The sequence below is a fragment of the Vanacampus margaritifer genome, chromosome 12 (genome assembly GCF_051991255.1).
Source record: "Vanacampus margaritifer isolate UIUO_Vmar chromosome 12, RoL_Vmar_1.0, whole genome shotgun sequence".
NCBI lineage: Eukaryota > Metazoa > Chordata > Actinopteri > Syngnathiformes > Syngnathidae > Vanacampus > Vanacampus margaritifer.
The window spans coordinates 96,729-111,972 of NC_135443.1; the positions used below are offsets into that span (position 1 = coordinate 96,729).

General features: G+C 51.8%; 1 protein-coding gene across 3 annotated transcripts; it reads right to left on the bottom strand.

The window, feature by feature from the left end:
* Positions 1 to 266: 266 nt before the first annotated feature.
* znf318 (zinc finger protein 318) lies at positions 267 to 15,117 on the bottom strand. 3 transcript variants are annotated; one of them, XM_077581845.1, is made up of 12 exons: positions 13,625 to 15,117; positions 13,342 to 13,445; positions 11,258 to 11,618; positions 9,351 to 10,500; positions 8,867 to 8,955; positions 8,693 to 8,792; positions 7,432 to 7,790; positions 4,697 to 4,861; positions 4,152 to 4,245; positions 3,775 to 3,893; positions 747 to 3,494; positions 267 to 636 (listed from the first exon to the last, which is right to left on the bottom strand). In XM_077581845.1, exons 1-11 carry the CDS (start codon positions 13,886 to 13,888, stop codon positions 777 to 779), a joined length of 5,523 nt encoding a protein of 1,840 aa, XP_077437971.1. In that variant the 5' UTR covers positions 13,889 to 15,117; the 3' UTR covers positions 267 to 636; positions 747 to 776. The 3 variants fall into 3 exon arrangements, with proteins under 3 accessions (XP_077437971.1, XP_077437972.1, XP_077437970.1); XM_077581846.1 differs by having other exon boundaries at positions 267 to 3,494; positions 4,697 to 4,858; XM_077581844.1 differs by having other exon boundaries at positions 267 to 3,494.
* Positions 15,118 to 15,244: the final 127 nt, after the last annotated feature.

Below are 15,244 nucleotides of genomic sequence, written 5' to 3' on the forward strand. Positions count from 1 at the left end.
ATCGTCAGCAGCACAAACTCAACCAACACAGCGATGACGTACGTCAGCACCGCTACGCTGACGTCATAGCTCAAATGTCAATTTAAACAGGAAATGGACAACATGTTTTGTCATTCATGCAAGCGCTACAATTACCGCACAGCATTGCCTAAAGCATTCATTTAGGTCTTTGTCCCCTCGCCCCCCCCCCCCCCCATTTGACCAAAATTCATTCAGATGCACTACGGCTTAACTATAATAAATTTCAAGAACGACAGCAAAAAACGTGTTTGTCCCAAAGAAACTTTTATTAAAACAAGTTGCACAAGACGAGCAGAGGGAGACAAATGAACATAGTTGTACATGTGCCAGCGCCAGTCCATTGCTTGCCCGTCTCCAAAGAGGAAAACCGCCAGGACCAATCTAGTCCAGTCAAATCTACCCAGCAGCACGAGCAAGCGACTCACTCGGGTTTAATAGAAAAACACAAATCAAGCGTACGTTACCTTTCTAATGTTCAGCCAGGAAAATTTATGAGAAAAACAAGCCTTTACTTTGTAATCTTGGAATGACAAACGTATGTGTAATTTTTCTTTTCCCCCTTTCTTTTTATATGGAGGAAACTGATTTCGGCCTCTGCAGGTACTGGACCAATCCCTGTATAACAAAAAAAAACATGTTATCCAAGTCTTTATTGGAATCCTGGATCACAGAATGTTCAAGAACAAACCAAAATCTGGTATTGATACATTGGCAAGATGTATGACCTTCAAACAAAGACTCCCTCGCCTCATCTCCTACTCAAGGTTCAAATCAGCCACAAGTCCGGGAGAGTGCAGATGGTCAACGGTTAATGTTGACGTCTCGTCATCTCGAGGAGTCCCAGAGCAGCCACCTGCCGACTCTGAGCGCTTCTGGTCAACATTTTCTGGGAACTCTGAAAGCTTCTGGTCTGCGCCTCCTGCGGACTCGGAGGGCATTTGCTCAGCAACTCCTGCGGACTTTGACAACATGTGGTCAGCATCCCCTGCGGACTCTGACAGATTCCAGTGAGCATCTCCTGCGGACTCTGAGACCTTGTGCTCAGCTTCCCCTGCGGACTCTGAGAGCATGTGGTCAGCACCGCCTGCGGACTCTGACAGATTCCAGTGAGCATCTCCTGTAGACTCTGAGAGCTTGTGCTCAGCATCTTCTTGAGTTGGCTCTAGATGATGCAGCCTGGTCTGAGATCTGGTTTGGGATCGGGTTTGTCGGACGGGGACGCAGGACGAGGGAGGAGTTCTCTTTTTAGCACTTTTTCCTCGTGGTTTACGACCAGGAGTGGATTCGGGTTTGGTCGATGCAGGCGTTTCTTGGAGTGGTTCTGGAGAGCCCCTGAGAGGGTTTTCATCATCCGGTTTGGGTTCACAAGCTTTGACCTCCTGCTGAGTTTGCGACGCGTGTGCCAGCGTGCTTTCAGGACGCTCTTCATGTGGAATGTCGACAGAACTGTTGACCAGAGCTCCCTCAGGCGCTCCCTCCGGGATGCTCTGTAAAGACCAAACCGATTCAATCTGGAGCTCTGATTCGGGCTGTGGTGGGGGACTGTGGGAGTTTTGTGTCAGGGCAGGATGTGGCTGCGAAGATGCATTTAAAGAATGGGCTGCAGGGGCTGGTACTGGTACTGGTACTGGTTGACTTACACCTAGTCCTTTGAGGGTCTCACTTATGTCTGCTGTACTTGACTTTGTTATAGGTAAGGGTCCTGTCTTGTCCTTAGTGCTGTAGAAGATACCAAATAAATCCTGGGCTTTAGCCGCAGCCAGGTTACTTTTCGGTTTGTCAGACCTCTGACCTCCATCCACCATGCTGAAGAGTGGCGGAGGTTTAACAAACACCGTGTGAGTCTGCTCACTCTCTGGAACACCGGGAGCGGCCACATCCGGCTCCATGTCCACCATTTCTATTTCATCGACTGACTGGACAGGTCGTGATACTTCGGGAGCCGGGTTAACCTCGAGCCTCAATGGCGGTGGAGCGGTCGGGTTAACCTCAAGCCTGGACGGCGGTGGCGCAGCCAGGTTGTCCTCGGGTCTTGACGGCGGTGGGGCGGGACTCGACGGCAATGTAAACACAGGTGGAGTTGCTTGCATAATTGACAAGGTAGGACTTGACACAGATAAAGACGATGTGGCGCCCGAAGGGGTAGAATGGAACACAAGTGGAGCTGGTCTAAGTACGGTCACATTAGGACTTGACACAGGTGGGGCTGGTCTAACAATTTCCAGGGTAGGACTGGGCACAGGTAAAGCTGATCTGGGGCCCGATGGAGCAGGATCAAACCTAGGTGGAGCTGTTCTTACAAATGCAAGGGAAGGTCTTGACGCTGGTAATGCCGCTCTGGGGACTGATGGGCTCGGACCAGACAAATGTAGAACAGATTGAGACACAGGTTGGCCAGGACTGTTCATTGGGTTCGGGGGATCCTGCTTCGTTTCTGGCAGTCTCTTGAGAGGAGGAAAAATGGCTCCGTCTTCTGTAGGTGACGGTAGTCTACCTGAGCCCTGAGGGGGCACGAACGGGACGGTGTCGAGAGCTGCAGGTTTCCCCACGGTGTACTTTCTGCTCAGCGCTTCGGCAGGGACCGCAAAGTTGGTCTGCACGTGTGAACGGTTGCCTGACACCCACGGCGCAGGTGAGCTGCTCGTACCTACCAACTTCTGAGCAATCTCTTTGGCGAAGGCCATGGACTTTGCAAAGGAGTCGTTGAGGGGAACGTTTGTCTCTTTGGCAGCTTGCTCGTCATCCTTGATGAACTCGGCCGCCGCTTTCTGGGCATCTTTGGCCAGCTGATTCTCCCGCTTCTTCCAGGTGAACTTTCCGAAGGCCGGCGGCAGTTTTGCGGCGTCCGGGTTCTGTTTGAGAAGTTTGGCTCTCATGGCTGGACTTGGCCCACAGATGATTTTGGGCAGGTCGTAGGGCTTGACCACACCTTCCAATTGCTTCAAGACACCTTGCGTGTTCTTCTCTTTGCTTTTGTCTTTGTCTTCTCGTTGGCGCTCATGTTTGTCTAATTTGTGCCGGTCGTCATATCGCGGCCGGCGCTCGTACGGCTCCTCTTCCTGTCTGTGACGGCGATAATGACGTCCTTCTTGGCTGGGTTTGTGTCGCTCTTCCTCGTCTCGCCTCCAATTTGGCCGCTCCTCTTGCTCTGCGCTCCAATGGTACTTGTCGCTCTTCTTCTTGGATTTCAACTTGTCGTCATCCTCTTCTTTCCTGACATAACAAGCCGTCTTTGTGCTTTTAAGCTCCTCTTCTGTCTTCAACACTTTTGGTCTCTCTTCCTCCTTAACAACTTTTGACGAGGTATCCTCTGTGCCAAACTCCTTTTCACCTTTTCTCTCCTTTTTGCCTTTGGTTTTGTCACCCTTGTCTTCTTCATGTTTACGTTTTTTCCCCGTCAGGTTGGAGGCCAGCCCGGCTTGGCGGTCCAGATTCCTTCTCTGCTCGTACATTGGATTCTTGTACATTTTTTTCTGGACGAGACAGAGATGGAGAGAGAAATGGTTTAGATGTCTACGACCACTCACTGAGTCTGTGATGAATTCAACGCACAGTGCGTGTGTGCTGCACGGACGGGAATTATGACAAAGAGAAAGACTAAAGTCGCCTATCAAAAGTGGAATCTGCCGCTTTAGACCGTGTGGTGGCAGACGTGGCAAAGCGCTTCTATGTTTTAAGCAATTCATTCCTGGCTAATCCCCGTCATTACCGCAAGTTGCCACAGGGGGCGTTGAGGAGGCGTTCAATCAATACCTTGTAGTTGTCATTGTGGCAGTGAGTGGTCACATGCTCTTCTGCGCAGATTGCGTCTCCAAAGAACTTTTCGCACAGCAGACAGAAAAATCCTCGCACAGGAAGTAAGAACTCTGAACCTGCAAGACACGCCACACTTTTTAAATCCACAGAAAGGCACTCGGTGGCGTTCATGGCAGCTTTAAACCTGCCGGCAGTATTTAGCTTCATTTTACAGAGAAAGACCTTTCACCAAGAAAGTAGAGAAATGAACGCAAGGTTCCAGTCTCCTCACGGTCAATACGCTTAGATGCGGACCGCGCTAACCTGGAAGCGCAAGATGGCTCCGACAGGCAAGTGACCAATCCCCAGAAGACAAAAGGACAAACTTGCACTACCTTTGGCCGGTTTCATTTGCTTCTCTTCTGTCTCCGCTTTCTTCGCCGTTTGGGTCGGCAGCGAGGCCCACGGACGCTCGTAGGGGTCCAGAGTCTGGTAGGGACCGGGAGACAACATCAGCAAAGGCGCCATAACTGGCAAAACAAACAGGTTTGTTTACGAGACAGAAAGACGCAAAGTGCTGTCACTGCTAGCAAACAGGAAAATGAAATTGAGCATGAACAACATCCTGACAATCAAAGCCAATGAACGACATCTGCGCTGTAAAACCGCCATCTGACCGAGTTTACGAGTCATGACAAGGGACCGAGTGAACGACATCTGCGCTGTAAAACCGCCATCTGACCGAGTTTACCAAGTCATGACAAGGGACCGAGTGAACGACATCTGCGCTGTAAAACCGCCATCTGACCGAGTTTACCGAGTCATGACAAGGGACCGAGTGAACGACATTTGGACATGGCCTAAGATGCTAGCTTTCCTGACCGAGCTTTAGTCGGCAAAGTATTAAGAGGAGAAGAAAGAAAAGCAAACCATGACAAACCTTCCGGTGGGTTTTGCTGTGCAAGTGATTAAAAAAATCAAACATGGAGCCCGAGGTGAGGTTACAGTCTTGGCACCAATGGTTTCCAGCGTCGTAGTACTCAAAGGGCTCAGGGGGCGGAGTCAGGGGGACGAGTGCCGGCTGCTTGAGTTCTGAGATGCTCTGCTAAGAAATAAAGATTGAGTCGAGTTCACGTGAGCATCGATGAGACCACAATAAGTTTGATTCAAAAATTCATTTGCTTACCTGTGCAAGCGTTTTTCTTCTTTTTCCAAAATGAAACAAATACTAAGTGTCCTCATTCAACATAACAGTTAAGTGGCACAGTTCAAATCCATCGGAAGAACGCTCTCCTCCTCCATCAAGGCCACTGACTGTCAGCGGCCTACGAGACGGGACGATACTAGGGATGCACCGAAATGAAAATGCTTGGCCGAAAACCGAAACGGCGGAAAAAAAGATGCCAATTCTTACTATCATTGCGTTTATTATAATTCATTAAAATGATAATATTATTATAAAATATTTCTTTAGCACTGGCATTTTACCCAAGCACAATTGAAATTGAAATGAGTGCACACCCCAGACATGTTGGCTAATGCTACATTACACACCAAACGAGGGTTGAGCATTTTCTGGCGGTGCGATTGCACCTTATAGTCAATGAAGTTGGCACAGGCGGGGACGGATGCGTGCGGCGGGACAAGGTGCGGCGCACTTAAAATCGGCACATTGACCAACGTTTCAAAATAAAGAAATACATCTGTTGGCACCAGCTCATCGGCTTCGGGAACGGACCGCAAAGTCACACAGCGTCCTGTGCAGGTCTGCCGCCACCCGGAGGTAGCGGTAAGTATTTACGTGTTTAAAACTGTTGATAGCAATAGTGCTAGCATTAGCTAAAGTATTTAGCACGGCCACCAACCAAGATGCCGGTGAAAAAGTGGAAGCGTTCGAGGGCCTCTTATGAGAAAAAAAACAAGGGAAGGCGCTGCGGGAGAACGAGTGGCTCACCCGTACTGCAGTTCACGGCACTTCTGTCTTTTTTCCGACCCGGCTCACCCGTACTGCAGTTCACGGCACTTCTGTCTTTTTTCCGACCCGGCTCACCCGTACTGCACTTCACGGCACTTCTGTCTTTTTTCCGACCCTTTTAAATGTTGTACACCAAGTGAAGGGAAAATAACCATGGTTTGATATGTCCTCATGTAACCTCTTGTATAAGGATATGTTGTTGTCCTGAACTGTTGTACGAATCCAGGTGCCCAACAATTTGTCAATAAAGGGCGGGATCAGCCTGGGAACTCTTCCTTGTTTTTACTGCAGCCTTCCCTGCTTCGCAAAACATGTTTTCTGAGAAAGGGCTTGGCGTGCCCGGTTTCCCACGCTAACGAATAAAAGACGGAGCGGCACGCGGTCCGGACAGAGTCAGCTGCGGAACACGTACGATCGCCCGGCCGTTTTGCAGCTCGTTCTACCCGGACCGTGGGCTCTCCGGTCTAGTGTCAAGGTAAGCGCTGATGATCATCATATTATGCTGCTTAACGTTGTAGTGTATTGATTGCTGTTTGCGGGGAATGAAAGGTACGATTATTCTAGCACAGTCCAGGTGGAGATTGCTGTTTGCGGGGAATGAAAGGCACGATTATTCTAGCACAGTCCAGGTGGAGATTGCTGTTTGCGGGGAATGAAAGGCACGATTATTCTAGCACAGTAAATCATTCTCTGTGATTCATTGTTACCGCCGATCACTCACGATCCTGCATAAAAATATAAAAGTGAAGTAGTGTTTTCCACAAAACGCCAAGCCACGCCTCTCTCCTCTCCGCTGCTGCGAGCGACCAGTGAAAAGCCAGCGAGAAGAAAAGGCGGACCCTCACCGCCGCGTTCGCTGTTTAATTCAAACAGACGCTTGCTTGCAGTTTTTTTTTTGCTTGCGGCACCGCAACCTATTTGGGCCGTATTCTTTCGGCTTTCATTTCATTTCTGCCGAATGCCGAAAATGACAAAAAACGCCATTTTCGGCCCCAATTTTCGGTGGCGGAATATTCGGTGCATCACTAGACAATACCACTTTCAAACACTACGGCAACAGTGTCGTGCTAACGCCGACGGAGATGAAGATCTCGTCCAATGGGGAATGCCGGCATTCTCGCCGGCATTCTCGCCGCCTCGCGGGTCGTCGGCTCGTTGGTTGAAAGCTTGTATGCGCTTGACAGCTTTTGCCTTCCCTTAGCAGCAGTTGGACACTTCTGGATGTATTTGGACCAAAGCACATTCTTACCCAAGAAGATGCTTTTATCTGAACTAAGACAACAAAAACCACGCCGTCTACCCGTGACTGTTGCTGGTTCGACATTGGCAAATTTGCTGACTTTTTTGTTTGCTGGCAAATGTGCTCATTCGTTTTGCTGCCTACGGCCTGACCCTCCAATCAGATGAGGCCTCCTGATTTCAGGAAGTCCCAAGCTGGGGTCAGCGCTGGGGTCAGCGGGCCAGACGCTACTGGCGGAGGCTCAGAGGGAATCTGGCGGAGTTCTCCCGTTACCGGAAACGACCTCTCGCTTAACGTTTGGCTAACTCTTTTTTTTTTTCTCTCTGCCTTTCAAACTCAGCATGGTTTGAGTGTTTTGTGTTTATTGTTGTGTTTCTGATTGGATGTCAAATGGAAGTATGCAGCTACAGTAGTTTTTCAAGTTGACTTGTGTGCAATAATTTTTTGTTGCTGTTTGTACCTTGAGGGCCACGTCGTCGTCGTCGTCGCCGCCGCCGCCGCCGCCGCCGCCGCCGCCGCCGCCGCCGCCATCTTTTTGGCACTCCAGGCTGCGCTCGGCAGACGACCTACTTTTGCCGGGCCTGGCGGTGGCCTGGTCTTCCTGCGGCGCGCAGGAGGTAGGGCGGGGGCGGTCAAAGGGTCCGAGCCCCAGGATGAGCGCCACCTTGTCGATCTCGCTGCGCTTCTTCTCGGCCGCCTCGTGTTCCTTGCGCAGGTTGGAGATCTGCGTCATGATGTCCTCCTGCAGGAGGCTGATCTCCAGCAGGAGCGGGTCTTTGTGACCGTCCTTCTCGCGCCGTTTCTTCCTCAGCAGCTGGCCTGATTGCACACAAACACAAGGCCGGCGCCGCCGAGTCAGCCCGGGTCGGCCGCGCCGCCTCCGTCAGCGTGGAGGGCGGGGCCGTCGCCAGCGAGTATCTTTAGGATGGACGATCCCATTGCAGAATGAGAAATTCAAGACAAGTTCCGAATGTCCGCTCTACACCAGAACGACACCGCCGGCCTTGAGGTTCTAATTCTGACACAAGCATCTTTTAACAAAATTGAATTGGACTCCTGTAAGAACTTTTATTACTATTTGTCTTAATGGAGTTAATGGAGTTCGCGCCACACCATGTCCCGCCCCAAAACGCCTACAAATGCGTCATCTGCACCGCCCGCATCCGTGCCCGCCGGTGCCAAGTGCTGTACGTTGACTATAAAGAGCAATTAAACGGCCAGAAAATGCCGGCTTGCTCACCCCGCGTTTGCCGTTTAATGTAGCATTCGCCAACATGTCGCTGATGTCTGTGGCGTGGACGCATTTGCATTTATATCGTGCTTTGTTAAAATGCCTGTGCTAAATAGGCCTAAATATGTTACAATATTATCATTGCAAGTCGTTATAATAAATGCAACGTTTCGGCTAAGCATTTCTCATTTTCAGTTTCGGCCCCCAAAACGTATTTCAGTGCATCCTGACAAGCCATCTTTGCTCAAAGTGGCATCCAGGCGACTTTCCTAAGTTGACATTGACGGAATTGTCTCGATGGCTCGGACTTCCACAAGTCGCACGCCGGCGCTGTTTCCGGTTACTGTTGCCACAAATAGAGCGCGTCCCAATACTCGCACTTTCACCCTCATGCCCCTTAATTGCGCGTTCCCGTTGATGGGTGCGAGTGAGTCGGGTCTCTCACTTCTCCAAAGTCTTTCTACTTCTACCGCTGCCATGCGTGCGCTACCTTGTTGCTTCCGGAGCCGCTCCAGTTCCTTCATGAGGTACTCCTTCTTCTTCATGCGCTGCTCTCGCTCCTGCCTGAGGTTCTCCCGCTCCTCCAGAACCTGAACACGCCGTCACCGGGTTAAAGGTCACCAGTAAGGCTCTTGCCACCGCTAGAGGAGGAGCCACCACCGACCTTCTGCTTCTGGCTTTCGTTGTTCTCCTGCTCCGACACCGGACTGGAGGCTCGTCCCGTGCCGGCGACCCACGAAGACTTGACGGCACCTGAACAACAAGCCAAGGTCACCAGGGGTCGAGCTCGGCCCGGATGAAATCACACCCCCCCCCCCCCCACAATAATCCAAGTCCTCGTTTCACGGGGCCATCGTCGCAGCTCGCCAAAGCAAATTGTGTGCATGACTTCAAAGAGCAAAATTGCTAATTGTCTTTACTTTGAAAAATGTTGCATGCAACTATTTTCGCTGGCATCATTTGTTGAGTACGATGCGATCATACGTTGGTTTGGGTTGACAGTCACGACGACCCTCCCAAGGAAAGCACAAGTACGTGACAGAAATCCGTTTGCGGAATGAAAAGCAAATGACTGTGACCTTTCTCATGACCTTTGCTCTTTGCCTTTGTCCCAATCCATGGATGGCTAGAAACAGAAACCGACTGACCTTTGACCTGAGTCTCCGGCGATGGCGGCAGCGGCGATGGCGGCAGTGCCGATGGCGGCAGCGCCGATGGTTGGTTGTACGGCAAAACAGGCGGGAAGTTGTTGGCGCCGGGCGTCTGCGGGGGCAGCGGCATGCTAGGGGGAGGGTACATGGGTGGCGGCCACTGCGGGTGCGCGTAGGGCAGGAAGTTCCCATACTGGCCGTAGGCTGGCGGCGGGTAGCTGGGCGCCATCATGCCGTGTGCATGCGAGGGGGGGAAGGAGGTGGGGGCGGGCGCCGCCGGCGGAGGGGCGGCCATGTCGAGCGGCGCCGTTTGCTGCGGCACCTCGGCGGGAGATACGCTGACAACCCGGCCACCGTCTTTGCTCCGGCTGTCGGCTCGTCCGCCAGCCGCATCCCGGCCAAGGGTCCGTTTGTCGTCGTCGTCGTCGTCGGAGCTGCGGCTGCGCCTGCTGCGGCCGCCGTCCGAGCTGCCCGACGAGTAGCGCGGGCGCCGCTTGGGTGTCTTGGGGGCTTTCGGGGGCTTATTTCCATGCAGGCGCTCCTTGGTCCTGGCAGCCAACTTGCTGATGTCGGTCACGCCCAGATCCAAGCCAATGGTCTTCAACAGATTCTGGAGCTTCTGGTAGTCTTCCAGCGCCTGCTGATCATTCTCCTCTTGCGGCGCCGGCGGTCCGGGAGTGGACGCCGGCGCCGCGGTGTGCGAAACTGAGGGGGGCCGGTCCGCGCAGGCCTCGCTGGTGGTGGGAGGTGAAACAACCGGAGGGAGGGGGCCGGCGGGCAGATCTCCATAGAGAAGGTCCTCCGTTACGTCCCCGTACAGATCAAGCGTTTGGTTTTGGAGGGGCTGGGACGGAACCCTCATCTCGGGTTCCTCCGAGTCCCCATACAGGAACTTCTCCTCGTCGTCAATATCGTCCGGCGGACGCTTTGATCCTTGAGCCGCCGCCGCCGCCGCCGCCGCCGCCGCCGCCGCCACCGGCTCCAGCAAGTTCAGGATCTCCTTGAGTTCGGCGTTGAGATCCGCCCGCTGCGACATCTGCGGGTCGGACCGCAGCTCGCTCAGCACCGACGCCATGGCGGCCGGCTCCATCCCTCTGACGGCCCGCAGCAGCTCCTCGGCCACGTGAGACAGGCCCGAGTCCAAACTCTGAACGACACAAGGCCACACACAAACGTCACCTCAAACGCCGGCCGGGCCGCGCACGGCTCAACGAAAAGCGGCGCCAGCAAGACCGCGGTTCCTGGTGAAAAGGCTTTTGGCCTTCCCAAATAGATTTGGCTTTTTGACTGCATGCAAACGGACTCGTTCAGATAATGAGGATGATGAAGACGTCGTTTCATCCGGCTTACAAAGATCGCAATTTTCCGGCTGTGTTTGGAATCCCAAAGTCCGCAATGTCAACTTTTGACTGACTTTTGTCAGCATTGAATTGCTTGACTGAATGTTGACAACGTTTTCGTCTTTAGCACTTGTTGCTTTTGCACGTGACGGCTTTTCTTTTTTTTCTCTCTCAGATCCTGCGCAAATGGAAGCTTGAATTTCACTTGCACCGTCTCAAAGTCGTACTTTGGTCAAATGTTGGAACAAAAGAGAAGATTGATGAGGATTATTTTTTAAGCACAATATTTTCAATTCTTACCTTCGTTTGCTTTCTAATTGGTCCTTTTAGGTTGTTTTTTTAATGTTGGCAAAAAATATATATACATAATAATCATGCCGTGGAATCAGCTTTTTCTCTGAAGATTACCATGAGAAATCTTTTGTACGTTTCTATGAACTTTTTGATGATTACGTACATTTGATGTCAGAGTTTTTTACTAAAAGTCATCTTGTGCAAAGTTGACTTGCGTTCTGGCACTGTAAGAGCTTCAATGTGTTTGCGTGTGCGTGAGTGATGACGCACCCGGACTGAGGGCGAGAGGTCGTAATCCGAGCGTTTCTTCAGGATGGACTTTGTGGGCAGACACAGCAAGTCTTCCAGCTCCTTCCTCCGACGAGCCACATCCAGTTCGCTGAAGGGTTCCGTGCGCCAGCGCCGCCGCTCGCTGCTGCCGGAGCTGGAGCTGCTGGAGCTGCTGCGACTGCGCCTCCTGCTGCGACTCGGCGCTCTGCTGGATGTGCGCCCTCGACTCCGCCCTCTGGACCTGGATCTGGACCTAGACCTGGATCTGGACCCGGATTTACTGCGACCACGGCTGCGATGGCGGCTCTTGCTCCTCGCTCGGCTCTTGCTGCGGCCGCGACTCCGGTCAGGACTTCGGTCTCTGCGGCGACACGAAGAGCCCACATTGACACGGCACATTCCCGCAGTAGCAACACGACAAGTGTCGGTGGAATTTCCTCAAAAACACGGAATGAGCCTTGAAATGCCTTGAAAATGGAACAATTGATGGATGATGAAAGTTGAGCTATTCGACTCGTTCTCTCGCCAATTATGTTCCATTTGTGCTATTTAGTCGGGACGCACAAGAACTAGTGGACCAATATTCCAGAGAGGAAAAAAACAGCTTCCCATATCTACAAAACTGGATTAATAACAAAAGACGCCTCCACTATCTGTGTCCGTAAACAAAAATGAATATACATACATTTTTATAACTGGACAAATAAGTATCGTGTGTAGTAGGGTTGGGCGGTATTCAAGTTTTGACAGCGTTTTACCATCTCCACATTTCACCGGGTTATACAGTAATACCGTTGCTAATTTTAGACTCTTTTTTTTTTTTAAAGACTTGCGCTGACAACAGCCAATCTGTCTCCAAGCGAATGGTCGCAGATCTGGTCACTGTGGGCTCCCATTGTTTGTATTGTAATCTTTTTGTGTGTGACGGAGCGCATGTGACGCTCCATGACCGCAGGTCTTTAGCTCAAGTGTGTCGCTGACGTGCGCATGCGCTCCTTTGACGCCGCGGAGCCCAGCTGATCTCTTTGCAGCAGTGAGTGGGGGGGACATCGTTCCTCAGATGAGTCCGGAGATCCAAAGTCTCACGCCGCTACAGTCCTCATGCAGATTTTGCATCCATGCCACATCGACTCCTGTGGCCAAATTGTAGCAGTTGCATTTTTTTAAAATTTTTTTTTTTAAAGGGACCGCTTAACCGAGCTGTGCCGACTGGCCCTTTTGCCTCGCAGCGTTTGAGTGGTCATGTGACCATCGCATGACTAAAAGCTTCCTATTAATTTTAAACTCTTATAGTAATATTAATTGTTATAGTATTAGTAATATGAAAACAACTATAAATGTCGTGTTATCAAAACATTATGCTTAGTATCATAATAGGTCATTATAAGATGCAGGTTTTTTGTTTTTTTAAATGACAGTATTGACCGTGACGCCGTTGCCATTTTTGGACACCCCGGGATACCGTATTACCGCCCAACCCGAGTGTGTAGTATTAAAAAAAAAAGGTAACCGTAATCAGTATTAGTTTGGCGAAACAGTAAGTTGCCGGTGCGGGTGTTCTCGTGCTTCCCTACTATTGAAGTGAACTTTTTAGGTTAAGTGACGCCAAGTGAAATGGCGAGTCAATTGGGGGAAGCCCTTGAACTTTTGCCGCAGATGAGCTTATTGACGCTTTATAAACCAATCAGTGAATGTCTTCACTGCAGCAGATGAAATGAAAAGGTCCAGGAAATATGCTAACAAAGTTCAAGCTACGCGTCTACTCTCTTTTGCGGCTGTTTTTGTTTCTTTTTCTACAGGTGCTAAGATGCACAAAAAGCCCATCGTCGGATTTTCAAAACTCTCGCTGTGTCCTACTCAGGTTGTAGCGGCGGCTCCCAGCACACACGTCGGCCCTTGGACATTTGAGGGAAAACGTGTCTTTTGGGGAACAAGTCAATGATTGTGCTCGATCCTTACTCACAACAGAGAGTTGATTTATTTTGTCATCTCTCTCTCTGTCTCTCTGGCAGTGCGCAAGTGGAAGCGCAAGATCTGAGAATCGTGCTGCAGTGAGGGTCCGGGTTAGAACAACAAGCTCGCACCTGTCGTGCTGCCGCGGGGCTGCGGAGCTGGTCAGCTCGTTGCCCACCGTGATGACGAGTTTATGGTCGACCGGAAGACGATGGCGAGGAGACGATGGCGATCTCTGCAAGCAGACAAATCAATAAACAACCGTTGCTAACAAGTACGCCAAGCTAGCTTGTGACTGAATGGATCATTGAAAGAATCTCAAAGGTTCCTTTGACGCCCCAGACCCCCCCATCAGGCAGCACATGAGGACAAAAGGGCTGAAAGTCGCGCGTGTGAGTGTTTGGATGCTCGGACCTCTCTGAGCGGAGCGTGCGGCGCATTGGAGCGGTGCTGGCCGCCTCTGTGTCCTGCCGAGGCGGGAGGGTAGTAGCTGCGGTGCGGCGGAGAGCGATGGTAGTCCGCGGGGTGCCCGCGCTGGTGGTAGCCCGAGTGGTACGGGGATCTGCCCCGGTTCCGGTCGTCGTCCCACGGGTGCGGGTACGGCCTCGACGGCGGCGGGCCGCGGCTGTCGAAAGGCGGCCGGTAATGGCCCCGCGGCGGAGGCCGACCGCGGAACATGTTGCGTCTGGAGTCAACAACGGAACGGTCGAACCGAAAGCAACAAACGGTGCCGGTTCTTGCCCGCGGTGTTACGCTGAAACTGGAGCCCACAACAACAACACAATCGGAAGCTAAAGCTACAGCTCAAGCTAAAGGTTCGTTTGGACGATGCGTGCGACGCTCCTTCTTCTTCGTCCGTTTCATTAGCGGTCAACCACCAGCATTCACGGGCATGAGCGCCACCTAACGGAGCAGGGCGGGCGCGCCTCCGTCTAGAAATGTCAGCGAAATGGAACGGAACTACTCCCAACTCTGAATGTATTACTTCTCATTATTCATTTATTATGCTCTGAGGCGTATCAGTACCTAAGAAGTGTTTCGTTAAGCATTTGGACAGTTTTTGTTTTTTTAGCATAGAGCAGACGTAGGAGCCAGCCAAAGGCACAACTTCAGTTCCCAGTACACGTGAACTCCATTGCCGGTCGTGGAAGTCTTAACGCTTGACGTAACCAAGCTTCACACCACTTGATGTCAAAAATGGAAAAGAATGGACAAAATGTATGCGAGCATCATGTCATTAACTTCAACTGCTGCAAACGTCTCCAAAGGTACTCACTACTGCTTCAGGATAAAAACACTTACCGTCCATGAATCCAAAATATTGCCGCCGCGCCGCTGTTGTCATCATTTCAGTGTCACGTCTCCAATACACAAAAAAAAGAAATCCTACCTGATGTTGGCGCCCGGCCAATCTTTGGTGGTTTGTTGCAACGGATGCACCAAGTTTGATGATGTGCCAAAATGTCCAAAAGGATACTAGTGCAGTTGATGTGGGCTTTTCAAATAAAGATTTTCTGACGGACTCATCTGGGATCCTCATCCCAGGTAGGCGGGGTCGCGGCCGGAGCTGGGGGCCGTGGTGGGGTTGGGGGTAGGTTGGTGGCCGGAGCCACCCCCTTGTCCCCGCGCAACGCTTTCACGCCCTGTTGAACTCTCTCTTCAAAGTTCTTTTCAACTTTCCCTACTTGTGGACTATCGGTCCCGTGCCTGTATTTAGCCTTCCATGGAGTTTGCCACCCGCTTTGGGCTGCATTCCCAAACAACCCGACTCCGAGAAGGCCGCACGTCAGGACCGCTGCGAGTTTCCTCTGGCTTCGCCCCGCCCAGGCCTAGTTCACCATCTTCCGGGTCCTATCGCACGCGCTCAGACTCCACCTCGCCGACGCGGCGGCCGAGACGGGCCAGTGGTGCGCCCAGGGTTATCGCGCCCCGCGGGGGCGGGATCCCACCGCGGCCTCGGGTAAGGCAGCAAAAGCAGTTTGAAAATGATCCGAGCTTGCCTTGCGTCCTCGTGGGCGTCTCAGCACATGACGC

What these genes read in the sequence shown, in the direction of transcription:
- znf318 (XM_077581845.1), bottom strand. Translation starts at nt 13,888, where the DNA reads ATGTTCCGCGGTCGGCCTCCGCCGCGGGGCCATTACCGGCCGCCTTTC. An exon ending in GCCCCGCGGCAGCACGACAG is followed by an intron (nt 11,619 to 13,341) that starts GTGCGAGCTTGT and finishes GTGTCGCCGCAG; the next exon opens with AGACCGAAGTCCTGACCGGA. An exon ending in GCCACAATGACAACTACAAG is followed by an intron (nt 3,495 to 3,774) that starts GTATTGATTGAA and finishes TGTCTCGTCCAG; the next exon opens with AAAAAAATGTACAAGAATCC.